At 42.8% G+C, this 17,207-nt stretch overlaps 1 protein-coding gene across 1 annotated transcript in view; it reads right to left on the reverse strand.

Moving 5' to 3' along the window:
* The window catches only part of ETV6 (ETS variant transcription factor 6), a 165,357-nt gene that overhangs the window by 23,190 nt on the left and 124,960 nt on the right, over positions 1 to 17,207 (reverse strand). The window contains exons 3-5 of the mRNA XM_074936347.1: positions 13,359 to 13,523; positions 9,474 to 9,608; positions 2,605 to 3,150 (exon numbers count right to left, since the gene is read on the reverse strand). Of these exons, the coding sequence (XP_074792448.1) occupies positions 2,605 to 3,150; positions 9,474 to 9,608; positions 13,359 to 13,523 (846 nt within the window). The remainder of the gene's footprint in view (positions 1 to 2,604; positions 3,151 to 9,473; positions 9,609 to 13,358; positions 13,524 to 17,207) is intronic.

Raw genomic sequence — 17,207 nt, forward strand, 5'->3', positions numbered from 1 at the left:
GGTTAATCGTGACATAGAAACAGATTGCGTTCAAAATTAAAAGACTTTATATCAAGTACTCCAGACAGGTAGAAGGAGCACATTATTACGAGAACATTTTCCTGCTTAGGGGCCCAGTGATGCTCTCATTAAAGTTAATAGTGAAATTTACTTCCTTTGACTTCCATAGGCATAACCTCAGGCCATTTGTGCTTTTGCACTGAGTAGTATCTGGCTGTGGTGAACAGGAATTCAGAAGTATCCACTGTAAAGAGTTTGTGAGTCCTGCAGTGGCCCTCACTGTGTTTCAGAAACTATCCAAACTCTGCCAGAGCATCACAGTAGATACATAGCTAGGCCTTGCATGTTGTATATAATCATAAACATGGTTATTTGGACCTCATTGTACCCAGGTAGTTCCTTTATTGGGTGAAGAGCAAAATACACAACACCAGTGCTGACGATTGTTGCAATGCCCAACATGCTTTCTTTTGGAGATATCACACCCATCACAGAACCTATATGAGACCGGAGTTGGCTGACTGTAGTATGGGGAATTTTGTTTTATTTTAAAACATTACAGAGTTTTCTAAAGTTTTACTGTATCTTATTTTAGAACTTAAAAACTATTTTAGAGAATGCACAGTATTTAAACAAACAAACCCAACCCAAACCTTAAGATTTCCCTCACCCCATTGCACAGCCTGAAGTCTCCAGGAAGGTAGAGTGCTAAGATAATGTCCCCAGCAGAGTGCCTGCTCTGACATTACACCAAGTAATGTACACCAAGTCAACTTGCTACAGGCCATATGTGAGACCCAATATATGATGACACCCAAAAGAAGACATATAAGAAAGTCATTCAGGCAGGAAACTTAAAATACGGTGGGATTCAGTCCTGTAATGTAAATGACTCTACAACTTCTCTTTCAACAGGGTGAGAGTCTACGGTCTGCGTTATGTACTAGATTAGATTATCATAATGGTACCTTTTGACCTTAAAATTATATGATTCCTTGTTTCTGAGGTAAATAATTATTAACAATAAAAGTGAAGAGGCCCCCAGATCTGTTGCAAGGAACTTTAGGACTGAGTGAGGCCTTAAAATGAGGGACAGCTTGGAGGTCTGAGACCAAATACAAGCCTGTGCCCCTGACTGGGCCTAGACATTGCAAATCTGACATTTATTTTCTGAAGTAAGTTTTGTTAGCATAAATGTGTGGAATGTCCTCTTCACTTGGTTATTTGGGGCATTCAGCATATATTTCTAAAGCGGCTGGATTTCCCCCCACCCGATCTATTTACAGTTCTCTTTTATGCACAAAAAACATTTTCTGTAACCTCAGTTTCCTGATTCAGCAGATGTGATGTCAATTATTTACGATAACAAAAGTGAGACAATGCCTGAGGTTTGTGTGGGATGGAGGTAAATTTGAATCTGTAAAAAGGGACAGTGCTAGTAATGAGGTACAGCAGAGAGGCCTACAAAGTAGCTCTCTCTGAGGAGAGCCAGAGTGACCACCTCTCAAGATTGGGCCTGATCCTACAAAACGCTCAGCACTCCCTAGATGATGCAGAGTGCCTCCAATTCCCACTCAAATCACCTTCCAGAAGTTCTTCAGTATTTTGCAGGATCAAACCCCATTGTGAGTGGGACAATCCTGACCATCTCTTCTATGTTCCACAAGCAATATTCCTTAAAAATTTTGCCCATGAAAGTGGTAGCCTTCCCAAGAGGCTCCGAGGAAAGAGCTGGATGTCTAGTGGAGTACTGTCTTGGAGGGGAATGATAGGGGGTGGTTCTGTTTATACTAGCTTAATCTATTGCATTGATTATTGGTTTTATTGCCAGGTAAGTAAATCTGGGTTAAGCGTCACAGAGGCTGCTGATTGTTCCTTTTGGTCAGATAATAGAGCAGTGCCAATTGTAGAATTTGGAGATGAACGTTCTTCCCTTACCCACCTCCCCCATAGTGAAGGCATTACGTCAGTAATTATGAGCCATTCTGAGGTTTTCACTGGTCAGTAAATGTCTGGCAAAAGGAGTCAAGGGTCTGAGACAAAACCAAAGGCTCATAAAGTGCTGTCCAGTCATTGATTGACTTGTGGAAACTGCGGAATGGGTCATTAACATTATCATAAAACCTTCTATTTCAGACATTCTAACTTTGCTGCACTGCTGATGGGGCTTTCCTCTCCCTGCGCCAATTTAGAACATTTGTTTCTCACCATTCAGAGGCCCATTAACTACTCCATTAGGGCAAGCTCTATTTCAAAGAGTTTAATTTTAAAACTAATTGGGAGTGAGCAGAGCTGGGGACTGGGAGGCAGGACTCCAGCTTTCTAGTCCTAGCTCTGCCACTGATTACTTGCTATGTGATCTTGAGCAAGTGACTCTGCACCTCTGCTTACCTACCTGTGTAACTGGTTTCAGTAATACTTACCAGCCTCTGCAATGGAAGTTGTGAAGCTTACAAGATGCCTGTATCCTTCTGTAATATTATAAAAGCCCAAAGGAAGCTCAGAAGGTTCTTCCTAATGATATTACATGGTTCATTAGATTAGTGTGTGGCAGATGCTGAATGAAGACCATGGGCTTGTACATGGCTGGAGAATATTACTTACCTGCTATCCTTCCAATTGGCATTGCATGCTCCTCAGGAGGGGAGACAGACACCATGATGTGGTTCATGTACGCTAACTCTTCCCGGTGGGACAAATTGATAGGCTTTACCTCCCTGTGTAGCCCATCCTCAGACAACCGTGATGGTTTGAATTCTACAGAGTGCCTGGGGTTTAGTATCAAAGGGTGCATGATGGGGCTGGGCATCAGCTGGATGACCCTGGTGTTCTCTTGGCGAGGGCTGGAAGGCTTCTGAAGTACTTCAGGAGGAGGCGGGCAGTGGTTGTTCTCTATAGGAGACACTGAGAGAGGGTAGGGCTCTTGATGGTTGTTCTCTTGGTGATGCCTTGTCCCTGGGACTCTATCAGCTGGGGAGAGGCGGCGGATAGTGTTGTCCAATGGGGACTTCAGCGACCGCTGCTCAGGGTCTGGTGACGGCCGGTGATTGGTGGTGATAGGCGATCTAGAACGATGCAACAGTTCAATGGTGGGGGGGTTGTGATGGACTGTTTCTGCTGATGGTCTTGAAGGTCTCTGGACAAAGTTGTCTAGGAAGAAAAGATGAAAACCATAGATCATGATGAACGTGACAGAACCATAGGACCTAACTCAAGACTCAATGGCTTTCTGGAAAATACGCTCTAACACAAGTTACTGGGCTCAATACAGGGGTAACGGAGTGAAATTTAATGGCCTGTGATATACAGGAGGTCATAGTAGATGGACTACACCTCTGTGAATCTACAAACTCATTGACACATTTTAACATAGTCTTCATTATACCTGAGAGGGAGGGAGTGTTGTCTATGAGAGTAGGAAATTGCTGGTTAGGACATCTCTGTTCTATTACCAACTCTCCAAAGAGTTTCCTGTGTGACCTTGGACAAGTGGTCTGTATTCCCAGAACCTCAGTCCCATCACCTTTAAAAAGAATTACAATTATTGTTTGAAAAGCATTTTAAGATCCCTTGATGAAAGGTGCTAAAAAATACACGTTATTATTCATTTCCCTTTGTGCTACCTTCAAAACTGAACATAAGTTTGTCCTAAGCCAACATAACCTGGCTTTCCTACAATAATTTAATAGTGTGAGCGTCAAAGCCACGTAGGTGGGAAGCACTCCGTTAATAGTAGGAAATCAGAGAGGGTGACAAGAGAAACTTCATACATGGCAGCTTAATGGGGGACGTGTCTTTGTTAGGCCTAACAGCTTCGTTGCTGTGCATATGTTACAAAGACCTGGATGCATGTTTTGACTTTCCTGTTGCTCTGCCTGCAGACCCTGTAACTGAAAATTGAAGACCAGAGCCAGCAGCAGAGTGGCTCAAGATATGGGACGAGTACTGGATACATTAGTCAGAGAGTTGTAGAAATCAGAGATGGGGGGAAAAAAACCCGGTTAGATCACCTTGTGAATATCACAGCCTAACACTTCACTGGCAGGAAGTTTTGCCTGATAGCCTAAATTTCACCCCATCACCACTGATAAACCCTCTAGAAGTGTCTTCACCAAGATTTTTCTCTTGTTCGATCATTCCAGATGAAAACCTTTTAGAGTGTCTGATAGTGGAAAAAACAGTATGGACTTTTTGGGTGGGCCTTTTGACATTAGCAGTGTCCCTTTAAATTAAGGAGAGCTCAGAAAGCATGGATTTAGAATACCATCTGCAAAGGTTGTTAACATCCACAAACCAAAACATTTGCTTCAATTAATAGAAAATAAACTGATTTTGGCTGATTAAGGCCATAGTTTTCTGAGTAGAAAGCTACCAACAGAGAGCAAACAAGGTGGGTGAGGTAATATCTTTTACTGGACCAGCTTCTGTTGGTGAGCTTTCAAGCTTACACAGCTTGTCTCTCTCAGCAACAGAAGTTGGTTCAGTAAAAGATATTACCTCACCCACTTTGTCTCTCTAATATCCTGGGACCAACAGGGCTACAACTGCCCTGCATACAACAGAGAGCAAAGGCTAACAGGTTTTTATCTAGAAAAGCAAAGCTCAAATTTCAGCCCTGTTTGCCAATAGCCTCAGGTGATAAGAGCAGGAAACTGTTAGGCACATGTCAACAATCAAAACAGGTAAATGTGACTGTCTTATTTGTTCACTCATTCACTCTGCTCCTTTACGAAGGCTTGTTCTCCTTGCTCTCTCCTGTCAAGGGAGCACTGCCCTTTGAAGCCCCTATTTAGGCAGAAAGGAATCTATGGGGTCCTTGCCTACCCTGGAAACCACACAAGCTGCAGTAGAGGGATCAGCACCGACCCATGCAAAAGCCTAAACATCGTATTGCTGGGAAGATACAATTCCAGTCAGCACTGGCTCAGTGACCTTAAACTGACTCCTCTGCCCCCCGAAATGGGCACCTACATGATTTGCCAGCAGTCACCAGTTTCCTTGTGAAGGTCTAGGAGGAAGCTATGCCCGCCTGGAGTTTAGTTATGATTCACACACCTGAGGTCATAAACAAGAAAAATGTATTTGTGTAGCTAGTTAGGTTAGTAACAACGAAATGACAGGAGGAAATGAAACTTACAGATCTAGGCTATGCTCTGGATGAAAAACAAAGTTTAATAATGGGGCTTCAAAATGGGTTTAAAGTATATTGTGGCCAAAGATGGCTTTGAGTTTGGCCAATTGATATGGAAAGGACCACATTGCTCAAACATTGCTCAAAAACCACAGCCTGGTCTATGATCCTGCCTAGTGACTGCAGTTTAAACTGTGCTTAAGGAAGAAAGTTCAGTGAGCATAGATGGGACCTAACATTCATTAACCACAACCCAAGGAAACCCCATTTGATTACAACTGCTTCCCCCATACATGGCCCATGTCATATACAGTGACCTGTTTTCTACGGGCTGCCCAGTTAAACCGCCACATATTCATTCAAAAGCATTATGCTCATTCTTGGCCTATATGAGCAAAGATGCTTGAGAAATGAGAGCGCAACTAGGGACATTGGATGGAGTTTATTCTGATGTCTAGTAGCAGTGCCATGCTTCTGTATGGGAACTGAGTCTGAATACTGAGCTGGAGAGGGACTGAACTCAGCCCATGAGCAGGAAGGAATGCCTTACGCTGCTGTCTACTGAAATCTCTGGTGGAAACATTATGCAACGTTGACGGGCTCCAGAGAGGGGTACCTTCATCCCTCTCCTTTGCCAGGGGACAGGATGCTGCAATAAGGATCCTTCAGGGAAGAGCAATGGATCTCAGAGGACTCCCTCTCAACTCCTCTGTCAAACCTAGCAGGACCAGAAAAGGGATCACTTTGAATTAAATTCCCTTCTTCATCCTCTTAATTTGGAAACTGATACAGTTAAAACGCACTGATGGTCAGCTTCGGATGTCCTTACTGAATAAGGTACTTTACTCTGCGAGCACATCCACTGTAATGAATGAAACCAAATGGGGTAAGGTGCTTCTCACTGTGTGTAAGAGAATCAGAATCTGGCCCTAATAAATTAAACATCCCTTTGCATGCACTCCACCAGCTTGTGCCAGAAAGAACACGTGAACACATCAGTCTGTGCTGGAATGCACCCTCAGACCATCCTTTCCATGTAGCTTTTTAAAAGTGAACCGAATGCTGTGGAGAGTTGCTGGCCCAGCTGTTCCTGTAGGGATGGGTGGGTGGAAAGTTGCTGGACTGACAGTCCTGGTGACTGAAACCATCTGTTTATCTACAGAACAAGTGCAGGCAGCAACAGTGCAAGCTTCCTCCAGGGCCTCCCAAGTCATTCAATGCTGATTCAGAGGGACCACTAGAGATGAGGGGCTAATTCAGTCCCCATGGCTCGTTTGGCCCTTAGCATCTCCACAAAAGACTGCCAAAAGGGGTTTCCAAACCAATGCCAGGTGTGGTGGCATTTTTTAAAGAGATACAAACACTTGCACACCGGGAGCGGAACAAACTGGGAACTGACCATTAAACTCACTTTGCATAGGCTGTGAAGAGCCATGAGGCTGTAGCACCTCTTGGCCACTAATGATTTTGGTTGGATTGGTTTCAAAACAGATGTTAAAATGATGGTGATCCTTAGGAGCAACTCCAGACTCAGGTGGACAGTTAAATAGAGAGAGGGAGATTGCAGAGGGAAAGAGAATGAGAGAGACCTCATCAGGGAGGGATACAAAAATCAATTTGATATCTGCAAAACTAGCCTTAAAGTTTGAGGAAGGTAACATGCCAAGGACCCTACTGGCCCCTCTCCATTGGTCATTGTGAGTTAAGCTGGCGTGAATACCCAATAGAGAACACAGCACAATAGAAAAAGAGAGTACATGCAGGAAGGCAGCAAAGTGTTACATTTAGCTGGGCAAGTTCCTCACGCAGCGACATGAGACAACGAAGAGGGCACAGCAAGAGAGTCAAAGTATGCTCATTATCTGCCTGTGAATGCTTGGCATAAAGAGCTTCTCTCACTGCCCAGAGTATGTGTCTGGGAGTCCATAATTAAAACAAAATGCTCTTCCATTTGTATCAAAATAAAAATAATAAAATGAAGCTAATTGTAGTGGTTGGGAATGAGTATGAAGAAAGGAACCAGTGTCACAGCACTGAGTGCTCTAAGGACCAAGTAAAATAGGGCTACAAATTGCCTTAAGAGAGAGGACTTAAAGGAAGCAATCAGATTTGCTTAGCAAGTGATGCAAGTGAACGCCTAGTCAAACAACACTGTGAAATCTTCTGTAGCTCAGGATTGAAACCAGGTGCTCACTAGCTCAGGATCGTCATTCTGATCTACCATTCCCTTCTTTGGCTAGTTGGGATGTTTAGGCAGCTGTAAGGGCTATTAGTGTTTCCATTAGAACCTGGCTGATACTGGACATATAAAAATGGTTAGTTTCCTTGTAGATGCTGAGGCACTTTGGGTCTTATTCCTGCTTCCATAGAAGTCAATGGGAGTTGGTCCTTACGGTTAATGGGACTTATGTACAGTGATCAAGTGGAAAAGTGATCCCATTGATGACAGAGTTGTGTGCAGTAAAGGACACTTGGTGTGGGAACCATTCTACCAGATTGTTAAATCTATAGCCTTTAAATCTTTGGATAGGCTTTAAATCATAACTATACTCTTCTTATACCTGTGCCTTAGCTACCCCAGCCTAAGAGATTTTGCCCAAAGGAACTGAGTGCTAAAGTACAAAATGTTCAAACCCACACACATTTCACAAAGGGTTCACCTGGCCCATTCCCAGTTTTCCATTAAAAAAACAACAAACACTTGTGTGTGAATACAGGGCTCATGAAAGTGAGAGATTAATAACAGCCTCTGCCTAAAGCCAGGTATACTGGGCAGCAACTTTGTAAATTTCCTACATTCAGCTCTGCCAGTGCAACCTACTCCTGACTTGCATCACATTCTTGTTATTCTAGTCCTGACATTCTCATACAGCTTTGCCAATGCCCCTCAGCCCTGCGCTACAGTGCCTCCTGTTATATCAGTCCTGGGCTCCCCACAGAGCTCTGCCAATGCCTCTTAATCCTGTCCTGCATCATACCTCATCTGAATGTTGCCAAATTGTGCACTTCTAGGATAAGCGGGGACTAGGGTGAAATCCAAACTGTTTTTTATTTGTGATTAAGGATGGGAGATAGAGAGAACAGCTAGTTAAAAATTTTCTGTCAAAACTTTTTTGGGATGGAAAATTGGGTTTTCAACTAAACACAAATTGTCCTGGAAAGTGTTTTCTTCCAAAAAAATATTTTTTGTCAGAAAAACAAAACCCCCAAATCTGAAAAATATCATAAAAAAATCCAAATATTTTCTGACCAGCTCTAATAAAGAGGAAAAGTGCCCAATATCTGCCATGCCATAAAAGCAAATCCATTCAAAAAAGCACCACTTATTTTGCATCGTGGGGAGATATCTGCAAACAGACGGGTGAATTTGTCTATATTGCATCCAGATTTTATCCCAATAGTAAAACAAACTAAATTTAAGCAACAGTTCTACAAATGTTTCTTTCACCTCCTCAACTATATATGTGTCTGTCTTATCTACCTAGTGTTGATCACAGTGACAATGTGTCGAAATTTCAATTCAATCTCAGAAGTTTGCATTTTCCAATAAAAGAAAGATATCAGTGCTTATGGCAGGCCTCTGATCCTGCCACTATCTAAGATCTAATGGTCAGGATAGTTATTTATTTGTTAATTTATAAAGTGTGCTTAATTACAAAACACATGGCGCAGGTGCAATATTTGAAAGAGAAACACACACACACACAGATATGTTGGTAATTATTTTGTTTCTTCTTTATATATATATATAAAAAGAAGAACAGCCTTTCCCTGAAAACAAAATAATTACCAATCTTACAATTGAGGCAAAAGTTGAGCAAAAAAATGGGCCTAGCACCCTGCCATACATGTCAAATGTCTCTAGATACACCAGAGGAAGTGAATTCCAAAGTCAAAGTCTCCAGTCCCCAATTTACAGCCAGCCGATCACAAGTGCAGTAAGAGTACATAAGGTGGGAAGGGTTTTCTTTCCGAGAAAACTAGGACCTGGGAGAGGAAAGATCTGTGCAACAGAGTGGGTTCTATATATAAGCTCCAGAAAAGTTATCCCCACCTAGTATATTTTTAAACAGGCTTTGAAGCAGGACAAAATTGTGGAAAATAAATGAAGATTTACACAAGCAAAAGGCTGAAATATTCTAAAGCACTAAGAATTTGCAACCAAATGGCTTGGTGGATCAGCTGAACATTCTAACAACTAAAGGACTGTTCCACTTCTGAAGGGAGAGAGATTGTTTTAAGATGAAATTTGTATTGGTTTAGAGTAAGAAAAAACCTTCTGACAGCCTCATCCAAACTGCTGACATAATGACACCTCCAGTAATAAAGGAGACATTATTACCTTCATCGTGGTTCTGGTGTAATATGACCTCTGGCTGAGCATGGATAGAGTTCCCAGGATGGAAGAAAGGTGAAAATAGCATGCGAGCTTTCCTTTGCTTCAGGATATGCTGAAGGAGTTCATACAGCACGTCACCTGAAAGACAAACAGGCGGCTAAAGGAAATGAAAAGTTACAGATTTTTGGAGAAGACTCATTTGGCCATTGGATGCATGAATTCAAAGCTCGTGGGTGCCATTTTCAGATCCAAAAGTGCCTGCAAGAAGAACCTGCATCTTTCTCACTCCTAAGTAAGACTCCTTCTTGGCAGTCCAAAAGTTGTACACGTCACGCAGAGGCAATAGTAGTGAAAAGTGGGGGGAGCAATATAAACCTCAGTCCAGTTGCACTAAATAGTCTGGTAGATAGATTTTGTACTTCCACATCACCTCCCATCTGAGGATCTCAAAACACTTTACAAACATTAGTTAATTAAGTCTCACACCTCCTCTTATTATTGTCCCAGTTTGGCAGCTGGGCCAACAAGGGCATAGAATGTTTAAGTCACCCAGCCAAAGCTTATATAGCAGGTCCATGGTCGAACGACGATAAGCACCCAGAGCTCCTGGCTCTGAGCCTTCGGCTTTAACCATTATTCAACACTTCCTCCCTTAAGTTTTACTGTATAATGAGGTTTTATCCTGGAGAAGATATACATTCCATTAAAAAGACATCACTGATGCTCCTCCACACCAGCATGTGTGCTGTGGCAGTGATGTTCCTGTGCCATTATGACATTCTATGGAAATCTAATGGAATGTTGATCAATTCTCCCCACGGTAAATTTAGCAGGTCAGTCAGGTCGAGATCCGTGAAGGTAGTGAGGCACCTAACTCCCGCTGTCTCGTGGCTGTCAATCCAGGCTCACCCAAAGCTACCTCCCTCAGGGCTAGCACTCATTTATTAGCAGTGCTTCAGCAGTCTTTTCCCATTCCAACAGCACGGCATGGGAATAACTTCCAGCACTGCTAGAGTTCGCAGGTAACAATATGGTGGCCTTAAAGGAACACATATTACAGTTGCCAGAAGACTGATTGTTTATGTGGTGATTAATTTACTGTGAGAATATTTCACCTTTCAGTGACCCTCCCGCCTCCGACTGTACATAAGTACATCTGGGCAACAGTGCAGGTACATTTTGGCTTTTATAGCTGGCGACGATGAAGCAGTTAAGTAGAAAGAGTTAACGAAAGCCCAAAATGCCGGTGACTCTAAGTGCCCCAGGGTGTGTGTGATTAATCTTAATAATACCACATGCAGGCCTTTGCCTATCTCCTGCCCTCACATGCCGGAGTGAACAATATTCAACAATGGTACTTTGCCTGAAATATTAACTAATTTTCATAGGTGCTTTAACTGTCTTAGTTAAAGTAGCATTTAGGAGACCTTGCATTTTCTATTGCTGTTATTTTTCTTATTTCTATAACACCTGTAAATCTATTTCATATTCAGCACTTGGCACGGTAAACCTCCAAGGTTCAACCTGTCGGTCAAAGATACTAAACCTTTTTTGTTTATTTCCTAGCTATTTCAGCTTAAGTCATCCTCATTTCCATAGTCTGACTTTTTGCTCTATTTCTCTGTCTTGGCTGCCTTTACTATGTCAGGGGTGACTTTGGGGCACTTTTAATGTCTGTGATGCCTGAAAAATTAATTAAAAATGAAGCCTCAAGAATCCTGTCACCTTATCCATATTTAATACATAATGAGAGACCAGAGGGGGATTTTATCACATAATTTGTATTTTACAAAGCAAGACAGAGACACACACATAAATTGTGCTGGATCACTCCAGAAAAATACAGTGGTCATCCTTAAAAACTGCCCACCTTTGCCTTAGGCCTAGTCCACACACAGCTTTTGGACCAATATAAGGATTTCATGAGGGATGTGATTTCCTACAAAACAGTACAAGCCCTTGTGTGGATATATTTATTATACTGGTATAATGGTTTATATCCTGGTATAGCTATTCCCATTAGGGAAGGGGAATAAGTTATATTGGTATAAGCACATTTATACTGCTATAACTGTATCTACACAATGGGTTATAATGGTATAACTGTTTTGGTTAAAAAAAAAAAAAGCACACCCCTCACTGAAATGCCCCTACCAGTATAGTTAAAGGGGTGCAACTTTTGAGTGTTGCAAGCCCTTAGCTAACTAAATAACATTTGGGCAGAAATGGCATTATTCATTTCCCTGTACTTCAAATACAGGAATATCTGGGAAACACTTCAAATACTGAGATGATGTTATTTAGTAATCTATAGTCATCCAAAAGTTTTAAGGGTGACCTCTGTGCTTGTTATTGCTGTATGTGGCATAGATTTAGCAGGCCTGAATGGAATGTTTTCTCAAAAGTTTGTCAACAGCTACCATAAAAAAATGAGAATAAAATTTTAAATTGAGTTCACAGATCAGTAGTCTGTAAAATCATGCCTCACATTCAGCAAAGTAGGAGCTCCATTCACAGTGAGGAAATGAATTCGAGAGCCCAGGATTCTCCTCTGTGAATGCTCAGTCTCCAGCCCACAGATGCTTAAATCCAGCTGACGTCAAGTGCAGTAACAGTACATGCAGGGAGAAGAGAGGTGTCTCTCCTAGACAGCTAGTGCTGGGGAGTTGCATGAAGCACAGTGGGTGCTACATACAAAACACCAGAAAAGTTGTCCTGTCCCAAGTTATTTATTTATTTATTTCTTAAACAGTCAATGGGACTTAAGCACGTGTTCAAGCGTTTTGCTGAATCGGGGCCTAGATGAAAAAAAGATGGGCCAGATCCTGTATGAGGATGCTATTACAGGGAGGTGCCTTCGGGGTGTCACAAGGTTAGCGTCTTTCAGAACTACTTCACATTTTGATTGGTTAGTGCGACACCATCTGTATTCCTGTGTCTTTACACTGGAAGTCTGATAACAGCTATTTTCCAGGCACTCAGTTCAAGCTGTATGATCATCTCTGGTAGCTGATTGAATTACAAGCCTTTTTATTTAGCAGGGGTACCCTGTATGGTCATAAAAAGAAAGCTAACAACTTTTATTTAGAACCATTCATTCAAATGTAGTTAAACAACCCTGGCACAGGAGAGGAAGGAGGTTCAGTGGGATTATAATGCTGGAGGCGACAGACTGCAGGGAATATAAATACAGGCAGGTGACACACACATGTTACTAAATCTTCTGAGTGAGTACATGACTAAATTATTTGGCAACAGGCGGATTGATTCACACACCTGCCTGTGCTTTGCCGGGGGCTGGACTCCAACGTGTGAGAGAATATGGGCAGGGTAATGGGAAGCCCACGGGGGCTGTAAAAGAGAGGAAAGGTCCCCAAGGATGAGTTTTGCTGGAGCTTTTAGCAGCACAATCAGCCGAGTCAACCACCGTGATGCAGAATGCTAATGCAGGCTTCTTAAGAGGCTGGAGCAGTTGATTAACTCCCTACTGTAGTTGGGTCTATGAAATGAGAAGTCTTTAAACGACAGAGCTGGATGTTCTAAACTGCGGCCAGGCAGTCTTTCTCTGGGTTTTGCAAAGGGTTTTAACTAGAGATGGGCCAGGCACTCTCAGTTTGGATTGGGATCTAAACCCTCTCAAAGTTCAAGGGCGTTTGGATCACTCTCTCCCTCACCCTTTCTTATTTTACTGGATGTTTCACTCTTCCCCCGGTCTAGTCTGCATGGCTGTCCTTGTCTTTCCCTTCCCACCCTAACAACTATGGCTGTCTTTTCTTGTCTCTGCAGCCCACCTTTCATTGCTCTCTTCCTCCCTCCTTCCCTTCCCAGAGTCTGTCTCTGCTTCCGTCTCTTTCCTGCTCCATCCTTCCTGGTGTAGATAAACCTCACCTGAATGAGGAGACCTGTATCGAAAGTCCTCTTTGGTCAGGAGCAGGAGTGCTTTGCCATTCATCTCAAAAGTGTTGCTGTCAATCGGCCTCAGGGAAAACTCCTTCTCTGCCCACTTGAGCCACTGGGCCACATCATCCCTGCTCCAGTAAACTGGCTGCAAGCCTGTGGGAGATAGAAACACTGTGGTCATGTTAAGAAACTGGAACAAAGGGCAAGCAGTTCTGGGAAAGGACTCGTGAATCACTAACTGCATTTGGATGCAAAGCCTGAGATTGGTCTGGGGGAGCGATACAAAGTTACATCCATGCCCCAGTACCTTACTGTGAATCAGCATGTGTGAATCAGCATGTGTCTGCCTCTAAACAAGACACAAGACCACAGCTTTCAACTGGCTGGATAGAGATTGAGCTCGTCTACATACAGTTATGTTGGTTCGTGTGTGTGTGTGATTTTTAAGAATATAATTATACTGGAACAACCCCTAGTTTAGATACACTATAGTTTAGTCCCCTTCCTACATAGAAATAAACTACACTGAAGAGCTCAAAAGCTTGTCTCTCTCACCAACATAAGTTGGTTCAATAAATGATATTACCTCACCCACCTTGTCTCTCTAATATCCTGGGACCAACCTGGCTACAAAAACACGGCATACTATGCTACTATAAGCACATTTGTATTGATATAACTGTGCCCTTACAAGCAGGGTTGTGTCACTTTAAATATAATACAACTTTTGTGCATAGACAGGCTTAAGTTTGGTCTTGGTGCCTGATCTTACTACCAGTGAAGTCAAAGGGAGTTTGGCCATTGATTTTATTGGACTCAGGATGAGACCTGGGATAGGTGAGATTAAAATATCAGTCTTACATACAATTTTAAAATGGCTTCCTTCCCACGGAGAAAAAACAGCTTAATTTTCAGGCAGCTGCTTATACCTAGATAGATAGGCAGGCAGATTATCTCATCCACTGGGAGATAAAAGCTTCCTTTCCTTTTCCCCTTATGAGATGACTCATTGTTTGGCTTGTTACAATGCGTTATGTAGAAAGGAAAGCTTCACACTGTGCATAGAAACAAAATTTGCCATATCTGATCAGATCTTTGGTACATAGCCCCTGGCAGTGGTTAAAATCTTATGCTTCAGAGCAAGATGAACCACCCTTCCTTATATTGCACCTGGCTGATTGTATGCTGCTGCATATGGGAAGACGTTTCCTTCCTGACACACTATTCTATGAGACTGATTACCCCAATCTTTGCAAGCATAACTACAAATCTCCTAGTTGGTTACTTTTAAAAAAATGATATGCAGCCCTTTTGCCAGGGTTAAAAAAAAAGTCACGAGTAGTGAATTCTGTTCTGCTGGTATGAAAGATTCAGATTCCCAAAGCAGCTACTAGGAAAGCCCGGGCATCAAGTTACATACAGAACTGAATCTGAGTCAGGAGGGGAGTTGAGGGCAAGCTTCTGGAGCTTCAGATGAGCACGTAGTTGACTCCTGAAAGGAGTGAAATACCGCTGATCGAACACAGCAGTATGCACAGCAGAAAGACACCATATCAAATTGTTCTTCATTTGTAATGTACCCCTTAGCTGGCACGATGAGCCACTTACAAAATGAAGAATCACTTCAAATTGTCTCTGCAAGAGGACCTAAACGCTCCACCCCTCCCCCAGTGTAGTCATTGGTTAGGGTAGGGTCACTGAGGTGGGTGTTTTCTGTAGCTCCACCCTTTGGAGAAGGTCTATGCAAAGAGAGGGGCAGCATGGTCTAAAAATGCTGAGACTCAGGCTCATCTTCCTCTCTGGGAGAAGGAATTCCACAGCCGAAGGTCCTCCCAGGGGAAACAATCTGTTCTCATACCCCAAGAGTTTAACCCTGACCACTGCCAGCTGCCGCACCCATGTCAATTGTAGCTCTTGTGGTTGAATGCAGAGGATGACAGGAGAGCAAGGGATAGCTCAGTAGTTTGAGCATTGGCCTGCTAAACCCAGGGTTGTGAGTTCAATCCTTGAGGGGGCCATTTAGGGATCTGGGGCAAAACTTGGGGATTGGTCCTGCTTTGAGCAGGGAGTTGGACTAGATGACCTCCTGAGGTCTCTTCCAACCCTGAGATTCTATGATGAGGTGGGGTCTAATACCACACAGATCTAGGACTTTAAAAAAGAGGAGAAAGACCTTGAAACACCCCCGAGTGACTTTCCCTGCCTTCCGCACAAATACAGATGGTAACAAACACACCAAAGAATATCCCCCAACATTTATAAACTATGTAATGTTTCTTTGCATTTTCCGTCAGCCTCTCCCACAGAGCAACCATTTCCTCATTTATTAAACACCTGTTTCTTTTTCCAGCCAACATGCCTCCCCTCCTCTCCCTCTTTCATTCATAGTTTAATAGACTCTAAGACCAGAAGGGACCTCAGTGACCATCTAATCTGACCCCCTTCGCTTGCATCTCATCTTTGATTCACTTAAACAATGGTGATTGGATTGAATGACTCTTGTACGTGGATGTAGTGCTTTCTCAAAAATGCTTTCTATGTACACAGCCACGTCATTAGGGAATGCTGCATTTCAAAACATTTCCTAGTTTAGTCCTCAAAGTTTCAGTCTTTAAATCCTTCTTTCCCCAAGAAAGGTTAAACCGGTATCCTCCTGAAGGAGGAGACCTGTTAGGTATGTGTCCTAGAGGAACTAGATTGTACTCTCTAAAGCAGTGTTTTTCAATCTGTGTTTTTCAATCTATGGTCCACAAACCCCTGGGAGGTCTACAGACTGTGTCTAAGGGGTGCATGAAAGGTTGCCATTACCATAGAACTATGGTTTTCCACCTGTGGTCCGTGGACCCCTGGGGGGGCCGCAGACTGTGTCTAAGATTCCAAAGGGGTCCGCACTTCCATTTGAAAATTTTGAGGGGTCTGCAAATGAAAAAAGGTTGAAAACCACTGCTCTAGAGCACGGAATCTGGGTTTTATTGTAAGGAAAACACCAAGTGTGTCTATGGAGCTATATAGTAAACGCTAATGATAAATAAACTCTGCTCCCCAACAACCTTTCTTTTTCAACAAAAATTAATTCAGACTCATGGAAGTAAGGGAGAGCCAGCAAGGCTAAGGCCAAGCACAGTGATGGCACAGGCTGTAGGGGCTTCCTACATGCAATTCTGTCAGCGCATCTCTCTTGAACTGCAACCCTGCTATTCTAGTCTTTGTGCCTCGACCACCAGCTCTGCCTATGCACCTCAAACCTGGGCAATAACACTCCTTTCACTTCCAGTGCTGCCTTCTCCCAGTTCCCTCCTGCAAGGCTCCTGAGGCCTGACATGGAACACTCCCTGCTGTTTTACTTCTGGACCCTCACTCAGCTCTGTCACTGCACCTCACTCCTGACCTGGAAGAGTTCTACACTTCTTCTGAACAGAGGCTTCCAGTGGTGCCAGTTAGTGTGGTGGTTTTGGAGTGTGGAAAATGAGAATATCAAGCTCATTTTAATTTATGTCTTATTCTGTCATTTGAACCAGTCTCTCCAGTGGTGATAGGCTAGTGGAGTAACTTTCTACATGTCTAAAGCATACTTCAGTGATTATCTCTGGGTAGCTAATCGGTGCAATTTAATTACAAGCAAATAGAAGCAGCTATCTGCATTTTGATCTTTATTCATCATTGGAATTTTGGTAACATGGAAACATCCAACTAGAGTTTTGATTAGAAATCTGAAAGATGAAGCAAGACACCAAACTTCTCAACTGCGTTTCACCTTCTGCTAAAAGGTTGTGGCTTTTGTAAAAAAATACAAGATCCTCGCCATTTTATGGCACACCAGTATGATAATCTCATATG

Source organism: Natator depressus, chromosome 1, assembly GCF_965152275.1.
Source record: "Natator depressus isolate rNatDep1 chromosome 1, rNatDep2.hap1, whole genome shotgun sequence".
Lineage (NCBI taxonomy): Eukaryota > Metazoa > Chordata > Testudines > Cheloniidae > Natator > Natator depressus.